Below are 19,423 nucleotides of genomic sequence, written 5' to 3'. Positions count from 1 at the left end.
ATAAATTATAAAGGTGAAAAGTAAGAAAAATTTTGAGTTGACATAGTGGCATTTGCAGAAGGTATCATTTGAGGAAACCTGTTTTGCATGATTATTAGTGATTTTTTTTTTCAGTTTCCACAATTCTCCCTTTTTAAAATTTGCTTTTTAATGTCGTTTCCATTGTAATGCAGTGACTACCAGATGTTGGATGCGTTAAACACAAGTAATGCCTTATTAAAATAGACCACCAGCAGCATTTTTAAAAGTACTTAAAAGTAACCAAAGAAAGAAGAGACCTGTTTGATCATACTCTTCAAAGTCATTTTTGCATATTTTAATGGATGGAAAAGGAAAGTTACAGGTGATGTTTAAATAGTGTTCCCTGTCATTGGATCTTGACACATTTTAACCTACCTGTTAAAATGTAAGTTATAAATAGCTCCCCTTTCAAAGGTGTTCATTATACCTCATTGGCTCTTGTTATAGAAAATGCAAATGTAATTTGAAAAGTGCCCCTTCTGAGTCTGAGCAATTACTTGCACACTTCAATACCTAGTTCATTGTCAGCATAGCCACTTGGTTAAAAAGCATGTTTGCCTTTGAAATGGAGATCACTTTGACTTCTGGCTGGCTGGCTCCGTGGGTAATGAGAAAATATTTCGCTTTTCCAGGGAAGCAAGCAGCTGTTGAACAACTATCCTGTCTACATAACGAGCAAACAGTGGGACGAGGCTGTAAATTCTTCAAAGAAAGATGGGAGACGGCTCCTTCGATACCTCATCAGATTTGTTTTCACAACCGATGAGCTTAAGTACTCATGCGGCCTTGGGAAAAGGAAAAGGTCAGTGCAGTCAGGAGAGACAGGTCCCGAAAGACGCCCTCTGGATCCAGTTAAAGTAACATGCCTCCGAGGTACTGCATCTTCCGCTCCGTGTCACCATCTGTGATCTCATTTCACCGCATTGGCTGTGGCTCTCCCTGTACAAGTGTTCAGCCTTATTGTATTTTGATTTCTTTCTGCTGAGAACGTCTAGGCTTCATGTGGCCCATCTACTCGGTATTGAGAAGCTCTTTTAAAAATCTCCGTTTCCCTTAGCATTTTTCTCACTTAGTGGTACATAAGCATCACATAGCACCTCATGTTTCACACTTCCAATTCAGATTTTCTTTGCTGCCGGAGAAGGCCACCTCCAGCAAAACTGGAGCATAGGGGAACGCACAGAGGAAGGGAAGGCGTGGAAATTTTTTTTTTTTTTTTTTAGACAGAGTTTCGCTCTTGTTACCCAGGCTGGAGTGCAATGGCGCAATCTCGGCTCACCGCAACCTCCGCCTCCTGGGTTCAGGCAATTCTCCTGCCTCAGCCTCCTAAGTAGCTGGGATTACAGGCACACACCACCATGCCCAGCTAATTTTTTGTATTTTTAGTAGAGACGGGGTTTCACCATGTTGACCAGGATGGTCTCGATCTCTCGACCTCGTGATCCACCCGCCTCGGCCTCCCAAAGTGCTGGGATTACAGGCTTGAGCCACTGCGCCCGGCGGAAATTTTTTTTAATGAGTAAAATGTTACCTCATTTCCAGTACTAGTTTGTGTCACCTTCTAGTACCTTCTCAAGAATACTTGGCCAAACCCCTTAAATTTGTTTAGGATTAATTCTCCTTAATGCTAAAATATACCTTGCGCAGTAAAATGTTTTTCTTTTGGTTAAAAAAAAAGTTTCTATTAAATGTACTGCATAGATAACACGACTTAAGCAGTATTAATAGCGATTACTTTGCAGTTAATCTGCACTATTGTAGGCCAGGCAGAGGGGTGGGGAGGAGGAATCAGGAGGTACCCAGTTGATTCAACAAGTGCAAATAAACACAGACCTAGACAAATAGAAGTGTTATAATGCCAAGAAAACATTCACACCTGAAAAATCCATATCAGAAAGCTCAGTATCAACCTACACAGTTCAATGGCAGTTTTATTGGCTGGAAAGACTTAATATTGATTTACTCTGAATAGGGATAAAAATTTTTCCTGGTGAAGAAATTACAGTTTGAAAAAAAGCCACATTATCACTGCTAAGGCCCTGGTTATTGCAAAGAATACTTATGTACTCCCTCCTGAGATGCCCACAGCAGTTCTGGACATCATGTGCCTAGGGTGCATATGTAGTACTTGTTAACAGCTGATATTCCCTAGGCCTTCACCTAGAGATTCTGATCCAGAAGGGATGGGGCAGGCATGTGTGGTTCCTAGATTGAGACAACCTTATAGTCCTGTGTGCATGACCCACAATTCAGGAAAATGCCTGTATTTATTAGACACAAGTGCTCCAGAGCACCTGCTATTAGCTGGTCTGAATATTCCACTTACTCAGAGTGACTAGGTGGTAGAAATTTGCAGGGTCTGTCCTACTAAACTCACCATCGTTATCTGTATTTCTGGACATCCTAAGAGATGATGGAATTAACTCACACAGAGGCAGTGTTGAGCTTGGGGGCACTGGCTGTGTGTACTCAAGGGAGTTGCATTTAGGCTTATTTATAGGAGTCAAATAAGGGGTCTCATCACTGTATTGTTTTTCCAGAAATTCTTATTCAACATTTTACATTTCTATAGCAAGTCAGTAGAACTGAGGCTTTAAAATATATCCCAGAAAACTAGTGCTGCTGCCCTGGAAATGCCGAAGGAGCCACTGTCACACTGATGCCTGATGCAGCCCAGGCTGCCTAACCAGACACTGCCATCTCCAGCAATTTTTCACTTAAGGCCACAATGCGTGGACCTCCATCCAGCCCTTGGGTGGAGAATACATAGGCAAGATATGTGATTGTCTGTGTTGGAGGCAGCTAAAGCATTTCGCTCTTTCAGGCATTTTAATTGCTTTTTGGTGAAATTAAATATTTAGAGGAGACAACATATAAAAAATACTTGCCAGCCCATGTATAGAAATTACATTTTGAGAAATAAGTATAGCTAATCATGCAACATTCCAAGAACATGGGTACGTTTTCTGAACTAACACTCAGGCGCTTCCTCAGTCACTAAGACTGTTACTTTATTGTACTCCATCTTCAAATTAGTAGCTAGATAAAGGATACCATGCTAATGATATTTGCTGTGCTTCTGGAGATAGTAACATTCGCAAAACGTGAGCAGGTAACAACTTAGGTTTTGAAATCTCCTTGACTTTTACCAGACAGGGTGCATTCCGTGCCTTACAAATTAAATTTACCTTTCATTTCAACAGCAAATGTTCCTTGGAGGGATTACCCTCTCACTTAGGCAATTTTTTTTTAACTTTTGCACATGAGAAGAAAATTTTTGTATGGAATAAATTGGGTCTAATGAGTGACATCATCATGGCATTGCATTGGATTTCCCATAAAGCTTTTCTGATAGAGCTTCTGTTAAAGTTTAAGCAGCCTGCCCTGTCATCTTCTGCAAAAACCAGCTGTTGTTTTTCTCTCTCTCTCTTTTTTTGATGTTGTGTATATTCCTGCAGAATTCATTAGGATGCATTGTACCTCCAACCCCGATTGGTGGATGCCCTCGGAGGAGCAGATAAACAAAGTGTTCAGCGATGCTGTAGGTCACGCCCGGCAGGGGCGGGCAGTGGGGACTTTCCTGCACAACGGTGGCTCGTTTTATGAAGGGATCGATCACCAGGCTTCGCAGGATGAAGTCTTCAATAAAAGTTCCCAGGATGGATCTGGGGATTAGTGGACAGAATCTTCCTGTTGTAGCAGCCGGTCCTCTCAAGAGTTCCAATTGTGAATGTCCTGTTCCTGTCACCTGAGAGTCCAAAGCATGTCATTCTGTCATACTCTACACATTGTCAGCTGCCACAGTACCCCAATAGAAATCCATTTTAGGGTTGTTTGGGAAGTTATGGCGCCTACAACATACTTTTGGAATACTATATTATAAAAAAAAAATCTTATGCTAAAAGAGTCAAATTTTCAAGTCATTTTAGAGTCTACTTTTAATTTGTAGTGAGTTCCTGAGGGCCAAGAAAATATTTAAATTTAAAATACCTTAGGACACTCGAGTTAACCAAATTGCTAATTTAATGTATAAAAACAGCTAAACACTGGTACTTTATAAAAATGAAACAGCATTTTGAAACAAATGTTACAGATCTATATAAATATTCAATATACAGAATAAACCCTAGTTATTTGCAAAAAAAAAAAAAATTAAAAAATACATTTGATTTTAAATGATTACTAGCTAGATGGTGAGGGTGAAAAAATAGGTGAGCGCCTAGTTACCTTTCTCAGACCTTCAAACTCTGCTACCTGGGCAGAGACAGTCCCCCAGGAAGGCTGGGGTAGTGTTTCTGCCTATGGGAGAAGATGGAGACATGGAGTTATGTTAAGGGACAAGGAACAAACATTCTCTTAATTCGAATAAGTTGTCTTTGTTTTCCAAAGACTTGACTTCATATTTCTCGGCAAAGACATAGGATAGATGACATCATATACTATTTCGACCTTAATAGTGTCTGTTACTAAAAGGAAGCCAGAGAACAGAGGCAGCATCTACAGACAGTGATTAATTACAGGTCAGCTATTTTTCTGTTATTTAAAAAAATCCACTGTGTTGATCAAGAAGGCACTATTTGATCTCCGGAGTTTACAAACAGTAGTCATTTTTCATTGTTAGTTAAGAAACATCCAAAGATCCAAAACCATTTTCAAATGCTGTTTTTAGGTTAATAAATTCATAGTTTCCATAGCCTTAAATCAGGCTTTATTGACACAGTACCAAAGTGATGAGTAGAACAATGAGAATTTCAATCAATTCATTGTTTGGTGCTCTGAAGACCAAGCAGGCGGTGTGACTAATGGTATTCCCTGAATTGGCTAGGTGCTCTGGCATTGTACACACACAGCTTCAAGGCCATTCTGACAACTATGCAATGGGCTTGTTAGTAATTAGTCTGACATTTGAGGGTCTTTCTCTGCTGATTTGATCTTTAGCATTTGTATGAAACTTGTTTCCCATTGTCATTGAAGAAAATGTTTGAGCCCCACTGTGCCTCCTTCCCCCAGTGTGCCCCTTAGCTCTTCCTAAGTTAGCACTGTGCCTCTCCCACTCACCATTCCCTGCTTAATTTGTTGAACTCCATATGTGAAATTAGTGGTACCTTTGGAAACTTTCCTTATTGGCAAATGCTATAGAGGTGCTAGAATCATCATTTCTGAGGGCTTCCTGTTTGAAGTCAGGAGAGGCTTTCCTTACCAAACTAGTCCAGGTTACTGCATTCGTTGTAGAGCAAAGGACTAAATGGACACCGTTTATTGAAGGCTACTAGTCATCTACAGACATGACCAAGGGTTTTGAAAATTGGAGATTGAAGTTTAAGAGCACCCATTGATAAAGGGTTTTTTGGCTATTTTTGTCAACATAAACTCGTAAATTATCCTTTAGATTTGATTATTAGTTTGCATTCACTATATACAAAGTCCTAGAAGCAGATCTTTCTGTAGCTTTTGTTTATCAGCTTTTTTTGTATTACTCCCTTTCATCCATTGAAAAGTTCAATGTTTATAGAGATGGTCATCTGTCAGATCTGCTCAGTGATGTAGGGGGAATTAATACTTCAATCTTATTTTGAGAAAATTAACTAAAATTTGTCAAATCTATTCAATGGTAGAGGGAAAACTAATATTAACAAATCTATTTTGAGCGAATTAGCTAAAATTTAAAAGTAGAAGAAATGATATGGGCAAATGCCATGTTCTCATGGCAACCATGAGACCAGTATCTTTGGCTATCCAAGGAAGAAAGATACTTCTTAAAGCATTTTTAGAGGTCCAAGAAGTTGGTGTCTTTCTGATGAGATTCTTTGACAACATGACATCTTTGCTAGAAGAAAAACCCCGCCATAGCCTCTGTTTCTCCATTTGACCTTTTCTTAATTTTGCCTTGGCCTTAAGTTGTCCATACTGCTGAGTACATTGTTCTGTTTTTCTATAGCAACAATATTTGATCACTCCTTTTAAGAAAAATACACTAGCCCTTGTTTTCTTGCAAGCCTGAGGGTCCTGAACATTTCTTCATATCTAAGCGACATCTTGGAGCCCTGTCATGCTAGTCTTCGCTGAGGCCAGTGAGAGCACTTGCTGCACTCCCATGGCCGTACATGACGACACACCTGCACCACTGCTGTGCCAGGCTTGTACACCACCTTTGTTCCCAAAGTTACACATGGTCTCTTCCTCCCTCATACCCACTCTAGGTGAGTTATTTCTCTGTCAGCTGTTTCTCCATCAGCAAATTCTGAATGTCGAGACTGATGGTTGAGCATCTCTTTTGCACAAGGCTGACAGACTCCATACTCAGCATCACACAGCCAGTCCTAACTCCTCTCCCTGGTCTAGGACCTGCGACTTTTGCCTCCTGGTGAGATGGTCCATTATACTTCCACTGTTGTATAACTGCTGGGTTCCTTTAGCCAAACCTAGCATCTGATAAAGGCACTAGCAGCCACTAGTCTATGATACAGCATCAGTGTAGACACTGCTGGCTCCTCTCCTTAGGACACATCTACACTGCCACGTGAGCTTCACCTTTAAGGCTGATATGTACCTGAGTTCGTGGTGGTTGTCTGCATGGTTTCCTGGTATTTAAATCAGGACCTACAAAGGATGTTCATTTATTTGTGGTTAAGGCTCTCTGGGCCTCTATGTAGCCAGGGTAACAGCTCACCACTAAGATCGGATGCTGTCGTTGCTCTGTGAGCCTTTCAGTTGGAATCCTTGGAGACGTGAAGGTGTTGCTTATCATTTTGATTTGATTTTCTACATCTTTATCTGGCAGATGGACAGATTGCTCTACAAGAAACGTAGTCGTGTCAGCTTTTAGAGTCCTCCTTGAGTCATGTTAGCACTGGTGTAAAACAGATGGAGTTAAAACAGCTCAGGATGCAGCTATGCCTGCACTTCATTGGTTAGAGGAGGTGGTCACGGGGCTGGCCTGAGAGCAAAGACTAAATGTGGCTTTTTTGTCAATGACTAGGTGTGATCCATAAGCCCAGCTATCAGAAGAGAGCCACACTTACCAAAAGTGAAAGTGTTTTCCAAATTAAAATCCTGTCAAAAAGATCATGCTGGCTTTTTACAGTGAGCTGAAGCCCCAAGCTCAGTTCCAGCCAGGCTCAGGATGACCCTGGAATGGTCTGAACTGGATAACGTAGGCCAGGAGCCTGTGGAGGGGCCAGTGTTTTGCAAACAGATACTAAAGTCACGTTTCTCACGGACTCTCTTGACAGTGCTTCGTTCAAAATCTTAAGGTTTAACCTTAGTGTTAAATGCTTTCAAGAAAATTTGTAACCATTTAAATTTTACAAGTACTTTCTTGTCTTACCTGGGCATTTTACAACTACCTTCCCTATTGACTTGAAAATATTTCCTCCAGCCCCTGAACCCGGGCATCACTTTTTTGGTTTTCCTCATTCCATCACAGCATTTAGGTGACTGTTACCATTTATGTTTCATTAAGCTTCACTAGGAATATAAGGATAATATTAGAGCGTTTGCTGAAAATTGCTGCCATCTCCTTTGGTAGGGGAATTGAGATGTAGCTGCATCACAGCTATAGAGTTAGTAGGTGGCTGTGTGTTCTGCGTTGTTTCTTACCTTTCATCAGTGACAGACACATTGACATAAGAGATTCCTTCATCAGGATTATAAGGAGATATAAATGATTACCGTTTATTATTTGATCCAACTACTCCATGTGGCATCAACTAGAGGTAACTGATATTGATAGGATTTTTTAAAGTCCAGTAACTGTTCTTGCAATATCAGATATTTTACCCTAAAATTAGACAGTAATCCAGACTTCGAATCTATAGGTTTATGATTCCTACATTGCCCTGCCACTGTCAGTGGCTTGTTGCCTCCCTTCTGTTGCTCTCAGAAAGTGGATGGAGCATTAGATAAAGATGAAACGTGCACTATGTTCGGAAAAGCTAACATTCATTGCCCTCACTTATATTTCGTTCCTCAGTATGTGCTCTAGAACCTGAACCTAATACCCATTGACTACCTCCTGAGTTTTTTAGATTTCAGTTATCTTTAAAAATCTCATTGATGGATAATAGCTTCAATTTTAGAGAAGATTTAAATGTCTTAACTTTCCTCATTCAGTGCTATGTCATTTCACAGTACAGATCTGCGTTAATTTTTGACAGCTCATATATACAGATTTTTAGAAATGTAATAGAAAATGATTTCGCACATATGGTGCAAGTCTTGCTGGTGTATGTTTAATGTGGCAACACGTGCCAAAACTGTTTGGCAAAACATGTCAAATGGAGTGCTTGAGTCAGAACTCTAATGTAAATGTGTCTAAACAGCAGTGTGTATCATTATGTTGTATTTTTGTAAACATAGTGATGGCTTCTTTCAGTCATGCAAGTACTGGATAAAAATAACTGCTTCACTTGGAATAATGTAGGAAAATATCACCCAGCGGATACTCCTCTGCAAAGTTACATTGTCAGCCAGTGGCATTGGTTCTTTCATTTATGTTAGGTTTTTTTTTTTAGAGGAGAGTGAAGAATTGACATCAGACAATATGGAGAGCCAAAATAATAACCCATCAATATTTGCCTTCTAAATGTGAAATGTAACATTTTAACTGATCTGTGTACACATTAGAGACCACTTTCACCCTCCACAGTATATTCAGTTGCAGGTAACACTATGCGATCGAGACTTCTCTCATCTAATGACCAGCTTGGTTAATTTGACTTCTGAAGGCTCTAAATTACCAAATCTTTGCAGTAATGGTGACCAGATTAATTTCCCTCATAACTCTCTATAGCTGTCTGATAAAAGGGCTATGTTTTTATTGAATCACAGATCCCCAAATTACAGTGAAAGCACATCTGCTAGTCAGACTCATTTGAAAATCTGTTTATTCTTAGAATAATTGGGCTAGTGCAAGTGGCTAGATATATCCTGGCCACATTGGAAAGCTATTTAGGCCCATTCAGAACCACTTAATTGTGACAACAATATACACAACAACTATAGCTGATACCTATCTACTGAGTTATTGTGTGCCAGTTACTTTGATAAGCACTTTAATGCATCCTCATTTTAATCCTTCCAACTACCCTGTGTGGCTGTTATGGTTCTTACCCCATTGTATTCATGATGAAACTGCCCAGGGTACTCTGCTAAAAAGAGGATCCCTTTGGGCATAGTAAGCAGAATGACCAGTTTAGTCTTCCTCAGTAGTTGGAGCACAGTTCTCAAGGCCCATCAACACTTTAGAATGGATTTGTTGCTTTATTTATGCCATCAAAGGAAAGTTGATATTTGTGTTACTGAAACATACTTCTAAAGTATGTCTGTACTTAAGTAGGAACATACAAACCATATGTCTTCTGGGAATTACCCAGGTTTCTGTATAAGGCTTGATCTACGTAAGATCCTATGATGAAAACCAGAAAACTTTTTTAAAAAGTGGGTATTAAAATCACTAGCATGTTCACATTTATCTCATAGGTTCCTCGTGCAGAAATGCAGGGAGATAAAAGCAAGCTTTGAACTCAGTGAAGTTAGAGTCTTTGGGAACTCCTAGATGTTAGAAATAGCACCGGGGCATCAGTTAGCCAATGTTTAATTCACTTTTCACGTTTGTTGTCTTTGTAGCTTTAGAGCTGATGAGTCTGGTTGGTTTGGAAGAGAGAGTGTTAATTTATGATGTCACTGTGAGAACTGTTGTGAAAATTCTGTAAGAAAATACAGTACTCTGTTGATTCTTCCCTGTAGTTTGGCTTTAACATCCCTTTGGCTGTGTTTTAAGTTCAAGAGCATGCCAAGGCCATGAGGGGCCTGGCCTGTGCTGCTTGGGAACAGGGCATGCCAGAAGTGGGTCATGGAGCTCTCAAGGTCACTGGTCCAGCCGGACCTGCCCAATGTAAGCATTGCCTTTATGTCTCTCCTCTCTGGAACTTGATGTAGCAGCCTGACACCGGGGCCGACTTGCCTTTACTCTGTTTTCTATGATGAATACTTGTGGAGAAACTGTGACAAATCCATTGATCCTGATATTTTTATTGTTGGAGTCTTGTTGATTCTCTATGAATAATTTCTATTTGATTGTACTGTGTAGAGTTAATACCCACTAGGGATATGTTGATAAAACTACAAATGCATAGTGTAATATAGAATAGCAAGATTTTTTTGTGAACGATTTATATAGAAAAGTAAGTTGTTTTTTAAGTGTTAGGCTCATTTCTTTTAGGAACTTAAAATGTTATAAAAGTTTTTTAAACATTCAATATTTTTAATTATAAGAGACATTTGTTACTAGAGCCAATTATTTCAGGTGTTCTAATTGGAGTGTTGATTTTATTACCTCATATACCTCTAGAATGCCACATGTTCTGTTGGGGATAAAATTGCACAATAAATGTCAAGTCTCCGTTAAGTGTTTTAACTTGCTTTTTTGCATCTTTCCAACTCATTGTAAATACTTTTTTGTTTCTTTGATAGGTAACTTTTCTCTCCCTGAAGCTAAGGGTTTTCTGCTTGTCTCTGAACACCAGGAAAATGTTATATGCTTAATATCCAAATAAAAGATACTCAGCTTTGTCAGGAAAGTGACCAGAAATCATCCAGAAATTCATTTGATCTAGTGAATGAAAGGGATAGCCAGTGACAATCTCAGAGTGACATGTGGTCCAAGAGGATTTCCATGCACTATTTTCATACATGAAGCACACATGCTTCCTATTCAGGATACCATTTCATCAGGAAGGAAAAAAACCCTATAGCTCTACCTATGACTTTTAAAAATAAACAGATAGTGATTATTTGTGGGTTTTGAACAGTGTTCTGGGTTCAAAAGCAGAATAGCTGTGGCTAAATAAGGGGCCATGGTTGTGGCTTCCCACTTGTAGTTATTACCTAAAATATAAATCTGACATAATCATTAACAAACAGCACAATTGAGTAAGTGTTTTCAAAGTCAGACAAAGTAAAAGCTAAGACAACACACTTTTGCATTTTAGGGAAAATAGAAAGGTGTTTTATTTCTGTTTTGAGACAGGGCTTCACTCTGTTGCCCAGGCTGGAGTGCAGTGGCTAAATCATAGCTCACTGCATCCTCGACCTTCCTGGGCTCAAATGATCCTCCCACCTCAGCCTCCTGAGTAGCTGGGACACAGGTACACACCACCACACTCAGCTAATTTTTGTATTTTTTGCAGAGACAGGGTTTTGCCATGTTGTCTGAGCTGGTTTTGAACTTCTGAGTTCAAGCAATCCTCCCACAGTGTCTTGGGATTACAGGTGTGAGCCACCATACCCAGCCTAGTCAGTAGTTTTGGATGGAAAAGCAATACTTTAGTCCAAATAATTTTTGTTAGAATTGGAACCATCAGTTAAAATTAAATAAGTTATTCTGAAGCATTAAAAGAGGTTTATTAAGTAATACAAGCTGTTGGATATTTTGTAGCAAAGCACACACAGAGTAAACCACCAATGTAGAAGCGTTAGAAACAGGCTGGGCGCAGTGGCTCACACCTGTAATTCCAGCACTTTGGGAGGCTGAGGTGGGCAGATAACTTGAGGCCAGGAGTTTGAGACCAGTCTGGGCAACATGGCGAGACTCTGTCTCCACTAAAAATATTAATACAAAAATTAGCCAGGCATGGTGGTGCATGCCTGTAGTCTCAGCAACTTGGGAGGCTGAGACCACTTGAGCCTGAGCAGTGGAGGTTGCAGTGAGCCACAATGGGGCCACTGAACTCCACCGTGGGGGACAGAGTGAGACCCTGTCTCACACACACAAGGAAAATGATTAGAAACAAGTTCATTTAGGCTGCAGAAAGCAAAATCGGTATGCAAAAATCGATTGTACCTTTATATATTAGCAATACGCAATCATATTAATTACATTACAGGCTCCTGCCTGTAATCTCAACACTTTGGGAGGCTGAGGTTAGGAGATTGAAACCATCCTGGCCAACATGGTGAAACCCTATCTCTACTAAAAATACAAAAATTAGCTGGGTGTGGTGGCTCGTGCCTATAGTCCCAGCTACTCAGGAGGCTGAGGCAGGAGAATCGCTTGAACCAGGGAGTCAGAGGTTGCAGTGAGCTGAGATCACACCATTGCATTCCAGCGTGGTGACAGAGGAGGACTCGTCTCAAAAAAACAAAGAAAATAATTACATTTATAATCACATCAGAAAGAATAAAATAGGAATAAATTTCACAAAATAAGCGCCAAACTTGTATATTGAAAACTACAAAATATCATTGGAAGAAATTTTAAACCTAAATAATGGAAAGACATCCCACGATAATGGAGTGGAAGACAATATTGTTAAGATAGCAGTATTTCCCAAATTGATCTACAGATTCAATGCAATCTTTATCAAAACAGCTGACTTCTTTGCGGAACTTGGCAAGATGATCCTAAAATTTATATGGAAATTCAAGGAACCCAGATAGTCAACAGAAATAAACCCTTACAATTATGATCAGTTGATTTTTATCAAGGGTGCCAGGACAATTCAATGGAGAAAGAATAGTCTTTTCAACAAATGGTGCTGAGACAAGATATGTCCTAAAGAATGAAGTTGGATTCCTACCTCAACCTCAAAAAGTAACTCAAAATGAGTAGTTGTAAATGCTTCTAAGAGCTAAAATTATAAAACTCTTAAAACACAGGAGTAAGTCTTCATCTTGGATCAGGCAAGGTTTCTTTAATGTGACACGAACCACTTCAGTGACCAAAAAAAATAGATAAATTGGATTTTAACAGAAACTTTTGTGCTTCAAAGAACACCATGAAAAATGAAAAAGACAACCCACAGAATGGGAGAAAACACTTACAGATCATATACCTGATAAGAGACCAATGCCAGAATATATAGAACTTATGACTCAACAGTAAGGACAAAAAGCCCCATAAGAAATGGGGAAAGGAGGCTGGGCGCCGTGGCTCACACCTGTAATCCCAGCTACTCAGGAGGCTGAGATGGGAGAATTGCTTGAACTCAGGAGGTGAAGGATGCAGTGAGCCAAGGTCGCACCACTGCACTCCAGCCTGGGCAACAGAGCAAGACTCCATCTCAAAAACAAAAAAAAAAAGAAAAGAGCAAAGGATCTGAGTATGTATGCTCCCAGAAAGATATGCAAATGGCCAACAAGCACAAGACAAGATGCTCAACATTATTAAACATTAGAGATATGTAAATCAAATTGCAATGAGATGCCACTTCACTAGGATGGCTAAAATGAAAAAGACAGTAATAAATGTTGAGGATGTGGAGAGAGTGAAACCCTCAGACATTGCTGGTAGGAATGTAAAGTGGTGCAGTCACTTTGGAGAATACAGTTACCACTGCAGTTCCTTAACAAGTTAATCATAGAGTTAATAGGGGACTCAGCAATTCTTCTCATGGGTACATACTCAAAAGAATTAAAAATATGCCTACATAAATGCTTATAGGAACATTATTTATAATAGTCAAAAAGTGGAAATAACCCAAATGTCCATCAATTGAATGAATAAACAAAATACATATCGAAGCAATGGAATATTATTCAGCCATTAAAAAGGAGTGAGGTGGGCCAGGCGCAGTGGCTCACTCCTGTAATCCCAGCATTTTGGGAGGCCAAGGCAGGCGGATCACAAGGTCAAGACATTGAGACCATCCTGGTCAACATGGTGAAACCCCGTCTCTACTAAAAATACAAAAAATTAGCTGGGCATGGTGGTGCATGCCTGTAATCCCAGCTACTCAGGAGGCTGAGGCAGGAGAATTGCCTGAACCCAGGAGGCGGAGGTTGCGGTGAGCCGAGATCGCGCCATTGCACTCCAGCCTGGGTAATGAGCGAAACTCTGTCTCAAAAAAAAAAAAAAAAGAAAAGAAAAAGGAGTGAGGTATTAATACATGCTACAACATGAATGAACCTTGAAAATGTATGGTAAGTAAAAGAAGCCAGACACAAAAAGCCATGCATTGTATGATTCCATTTATATGAAAAGTCCAGAATAGTCAAAATACTACATAGGCAATTTTAGAGAGTGCTGCTCAGTGCACGGTTTACATAAATGAAGGAATCAAATATAGTATGATGTAATCACTTCTAAATTTATTGTGCATTCATACAATGTGTTTATCAAGAGCTTCATGTGCCTCGCATTGTTATCAGGCACTATGACCTAAGAACAAAAGTAATACATCCAACAGCTTGGCAACTATTTGAAGAAAAATGACAAAAAGCTGTTAATTATGAGAAAATCCCAAGCTTCACTGGACAACTTGTTCCCTCATATAAAGCTGTATTCAGAAAGCTGAATCAGGTCGGGTGTGGTGACTCACACCTTATAATCCCAGTGAGGTTGAGATGGGAGGATTGCTTGAGCCCAAGAGTTTGAATTAGCTTGGACAACACAGTGAGATGCCATCTCTAAAAAAAGCTTTTTTTTAAAGCTGAATCAGACATAAAACAAGAGAGAAGTACGTGCCAGTCAATCTGTGTTTCTTATCAGACAAAGACAGTTAAATGTGGGAATCTCTTGGTTCTGATTTAGTCCTAATGCTTAGAGATAAAGTCTCAGTGTCTGTATTGGTCCTGATGTTTAAGAAACATGCCTGCATTTTATCTGTAAATTAAAAAACAAGTAATAAAATTGATATTTTAAGAAACGAAATATGTTTACAGTTTTAAATTTTAAAAGTGGGGTAGAATAAAATACATCTAAATAGAATATCTTAGTGCTTGTACTTATCAGTTGTATGTTTTTTCACAAATTGGGTTAAACCATGGCTTTGAAATACAGCTTTAGGATAAACATTCATTGTCATTTCATAAACATTTTATAGACCAAATTGATCCCAAATTTTTTTTACCTTGTTTAGTATTAAAAATAAAAATTTCGGCCAGACACAGTGGCTCACACCTGTAATCTCAACACTTTGGGAGGCCGAGATGGGCAGATCATAAGGTCAGGAGTTCGAGACCAGCTTGGCCAGCATGGTGAAACCCTATCTATACTAAAAATACAAAAGAAACTTAGCCAGGTATGGTGGTGTGTGCCTGTAATCCCAGCTACTCAGGAGGCTGAGGCAGAAGAATTTATTGAACCCAGGAGGCGGAGGCTGCAATGAGCTGAGATTGCACCACTGCACTTCAGCAAGGCTCCGTCTCAAAAAAATTTTTTTCTTGAGGCGTAAGAATCCTTAAAAACATTCTCGTTTAAGAATGTTTAAGAACATAATAAAAATGAAATATAGACTGGGCACGGTGGCTCACGCCTGTACTCTCAGCACTTTGTGAGGCTGAGGTGGACAGATCAGTTGAGGCCAGGAGTTCAAAACCAGCCTTGTCAAACCAGAGATAGTGAAACCCCTGTCTCTACAAAAATAAAAATAAAAAAATAACTAGACATGGGGGCACACACCTGTAGACGCATTTATTCTGGAGGCTGAGTGGGAGGATCACATGAGCCCGGGAGGATCACATGAGCCCGGGAGGATCACATGAGCCGAAGAGTTTAAGGTTGCAGTAGAGCATGATCACAGCACTGCACTTCAGCCTGAGCAGTAGAGAGACTCTGCCTCAAAAAAAAAAAAAAAAAAAGAGAAAAGAAATACAGTCATGCATCACATGGTGACATTTTATTCAATGACAGACTGTACATCTGACAGTGGTCCCATAAGATTCTGAGACTATTTTTACTGTGCTTTTGCTTTTCTCAGATACATAAATATACCACCGTGTTACTGTTACAGTTCCCTGTGTTGTTCAGCACAGTCACCTGCAGTACCACAGGGATGTCTAATCCTGTGACTTCTCTGAGCCACATTGGAAGAAAAATAGTTATCTTGGGTCACACATAAAATACACTAATGATAGCTGATGAGCTAAAAAAAAAAAAAATCTCACAGTGTTTTAAGAAAGTTTACAAATTTGTGTTGGGCTGCGCTCAAAGCCATCTTGGATCGCATGTGGCCCACGGGCCACGGGTTGGACGAGCTTGCTGTACAGGTTCACAGCCTAGGAGCAATACGCTTGCTCTGCTGTAGAGTCTGGGTATGCAGTAGGCGATACCATCTGGGTTTGTGTCAGTGCTCTCTATATTTGTACAACTACGGAATCACCTAATGACACATTACTCAGAACCTATCCTCGTCATTGAGCAATGCATGACTGTATAATAAACAGTAGGCTGTGTGCTTGAATAGAGGAGAAGAACCAGCAAATGTAACTGGAGATACAGGCTTAAAAAAAAAAAACCCAGGTTCACTTCCAGACAAAATGAGGGTTTAAACAGTGACTTTTCACTCTCCACCAGATGCTGGGGGAAACGCAGGGCCTGCCAAGAGATGAGGAAAGGGGTATAAACATGTATTCTAGTCTTTTTTTTTTTTTTTTGTACCAGTGACAATGATTCTTTTTCCTTCCTAGCAACACAGAAGCATTTTCAATTCAGCATAAAAATGTAATAATTGTTTGATTGTGGCTTACGTTGTGTTTTCTGTTAACATTTTGTGCTACATAATTACCCGTTCACTCTCTGGTATATATTTGGATAGACTGTGTGTGTGTGTATGTGTTTTGAGACGGTCTTGCTCTGTTGCCCAGGCTGGAGTGCAGTGGTATGATCGTGGCTCACTGCAGCCTTGAGCTTAAGTGATATTCTCACCTCAGCTTCCCGAATAGCTAGAACTATCAATATGTGCCACCATGTCCGGTTAATTTATTTTTCTTTTAGTAGAAACAAGGTCTCACTATGTTACCCAGGCTGGTTTCAACCTCCTGGCTTCAAGTGATCTTCCTGCCTTGGCCTCCTGAAGTACTGGAATTACAGGTATGAGCCACCACACCAAGTGGATAGACTTTTTTTTTTTTTTCTTTTTTTTTGCAGAAGAATGTCTATGATAGCTTAAAAATAGGTAAAGATTGGGCTTTTCCTAATCATTTTGTATTTCTCTTTAAGGATACATATTGAGGAAAATCTTCATCAATCTATGGGGAACTATAAACATTTGTTTAATGAAGAATTAATAATACTGGTGAAAAGTATAATGGAAGCCATTTCTTTTCAATATCAGTAATTGAGAATTATGGATTGGAGGAATTCAGAGATCTTCTAGTTCAGCACGCAATTACTATCACTTAAGAAAGTATGCCAGATATAGGTGAGGCGGGAAGGAAGGCAGCAAATCACACTGCCATGTGTGTACCTATGCAACAATCTTGCATGTTCTTCACATGTACCCCAAAATCTAAAATGCAATTTAAAAAAGAAAGAAAGTATGGCCCAGAGGCTGGGCGTGGTGGCTCTCACCTGTAATCCCAGCACTTTGGGAGGCCAAGGTGGGTGGATCATGAGGTCAAGAGATGGAGACCATCCTGGCCAAAAGGGTGAAACCCTATCTCTACTAAAAAAAAAAAAAAAATTACGAAAAAAAAATTAGCTGGGCATGGTGGCATGCCTGTAGTCCCAGCTACTTGAGAGGCTGAGGCAGGAGAATCGCTTGAACCCAGGAGGTAGAGGTTGCAGTGAGCCGAGATTGTGCCACTTCCCTCCAGCCTGGGTGAGAGAGTGAGACTGTCTCAAAAAAAAAAAAAAAAATTTTTTTTGAGTAATCTGTTCACATTTATGCAGCTGTTAACTAGCAGTGCCTGAATGAATATCAAAATAATATAGTTCCCCAGAACCATAAGGTGTTTACTGCCTCTACCCAAATTTATTCATGTCTCCCTTTTTTCCTTGGCTGCTAGGAAGCCCAATGTTGTTATACAAGTTGATTGTCAACTGCTGCATTCCTTAGCTTAGTTTTTCTGATACGCTTATTCTCTGCCACTGTCAGCCACCTTTTTCTGTTTTTGTCTCTGCATTTATCTTTTGTTTGTTATAACAGTGCTTTGTTATTATAAGCTGCCTGTTTCCTGTTGGAAATCAGCAAAGTATAAAAAATACATATTAGCATGCTTCCTGGGACATAAATTGTAGTAGTCAAATTCCTAACTTCAGAAATAAGACATCTCCCTCCCCTCCCTTCCACCTACTCCTGTCACACACACACTAACAGAAACATTCCAAATTATTTGTTTCCACTTACCTATCTGGAATCATGCTATCTTTTTCCACCTGAGTTCTGGTGCTTCTTTGTAAGGAAGGTAAGAGTCTCGTGGATAAGGAAAAACTAGGAACTTGCTTCGAGGTGAGGTCATGTGAAGTTCAGGGGACCTGATACTTCCCTCCCTGGAGTCTTAGCTTGGAGCCTTTGAGCAGAGCAAAGTCTGAACAAACATCTGTTGACTCACAGAAGCTGGAAGGGGAAGTAACGTAGGGAGTGAGAAAGCACTGTGGCTTTAAGCTGCTGAGGTTTCAGGGTTAATTTGTTACTGCAGCGTAACTTAATTTCTCTTAAGAAATATTACAAGAATGATTCTAACCTTCTGAGTCAAGACCAAAACTAGGGAACCTTTCTCCAGAAGAACATACACTCAGGATTTTCCAGGAAATTCCAAGGGATTCTTGAATGCCCTGATACTTACCCATGGTCTCATGTTAAGAATTCCTAATCTAGAGTTCTCTGCTTAGATTCCCTTTTTCCCCGACGGTTTAATCTTACAGTTCTTTATTTCTTCTTTATTGACTACATAGAAAGGCATTGTGGCAGAATACACTGTTCTCAACTGTTAAAATGAAATGCCTAAATTATTATTCTAGAAAGAAGGTATCGGAAAGACAAATGGAAGAACCTGTTCAAAAAAATAAAAAGTCCGCTGTTAAAAAAGCACTGTGCAAAAGGGAACATTTCTACACTGCTGGTGGGAATGTAAACTGGAACTACGATGAAAAACTGTAGCGATTCCTCAAAGAACTCAGAGTAGAACGACCATTTGATCCAGGAGTCCCACTGCTGAGTATCTACCCAGAGAAAACTCATTATATGAAAAAGATACTTGCACATGCATGTTTATAGCAGCACAATTCGCAACTGCAAAAACGTGGAACCAACCTAAATGCCCATCAATTGAGTGGATAAAGAAACTTTATCACAGTTTCTTTATCCACTCAATTGGTGGGCATTTAGGTTGGCGCATATATATATATATATATATATATATATATACACACACACACACACACACATATATACACACACATATATATCACAGTTATATATATATATATTATAGATATATTATAGATAGATGCACACACCACAGTGGAATACTACTCAGCCATAAAAAGGAATGAATTAATGGCATTTGCAGCGACCTGGATGAGTTTGGAGACCATTACTCTAAATGAAGTAACTCAGGAATGGAAAACCAAACATTGTATGTTCTCACTCATAAGTGGGAGCTAAGCTATGAGGATGCAAAGGCATAAGAATGACATAGTGGACTTTGGGGAATCGGGGAAATGATGGGAAGGGGGTGA

General features: G+C 39.7%; 1 protein-coding gene across 2 annotated transcripts in view; it reads left to right on the top strand.

Annotated features, from left to right (window-relative positions):
- Positions 1–10,384, top strand: part of BEND4 (BEN domain containing 4) — a 39,545-nt gene extending 29,161 nt beyond the window's left edge. The window contains exons 4-5 of one of the 2 annotated variants that reach the window (XM_003940970.4): positions 654–894; positions 3,480–10,384. In XM_003940970.4, coding sequence (XP_003941019.2) covers positions 654–894; positions 3,480–3,697 — 459 coding nt within the window. In that variant the 3' untranslated portion in view covers positions 3,698–10,384. The remainder of the gene's footprint in view (positions 1–653; positions 895–3,479) is intronic. The other variant, XM_074396067.1, reaches the window with a different exon arrangement.
- The last annotated feature ends 9,039 nt before the right edge of the window (positions 10,385–19,423 follow it).

The sequence above is a fragment of the Saimiri boliviensis genome, chromosome 3 (assembly GCF_048565385.1).
Source record: "Saimiri boliviensis isolate mSaiBol1 chromosome 3, mSaiBol1.pri, whole genome shotgun sequence".
NCBI classification, from domain to species: Eukaryota; Metazoa; Chordata; class Mammalia; order Primates; family Cebidae; genus Saimiri; species Saimiri boliviensis.
This window is presented reverse-complemented; position numbering and strand designations above follow the sequence as displayed.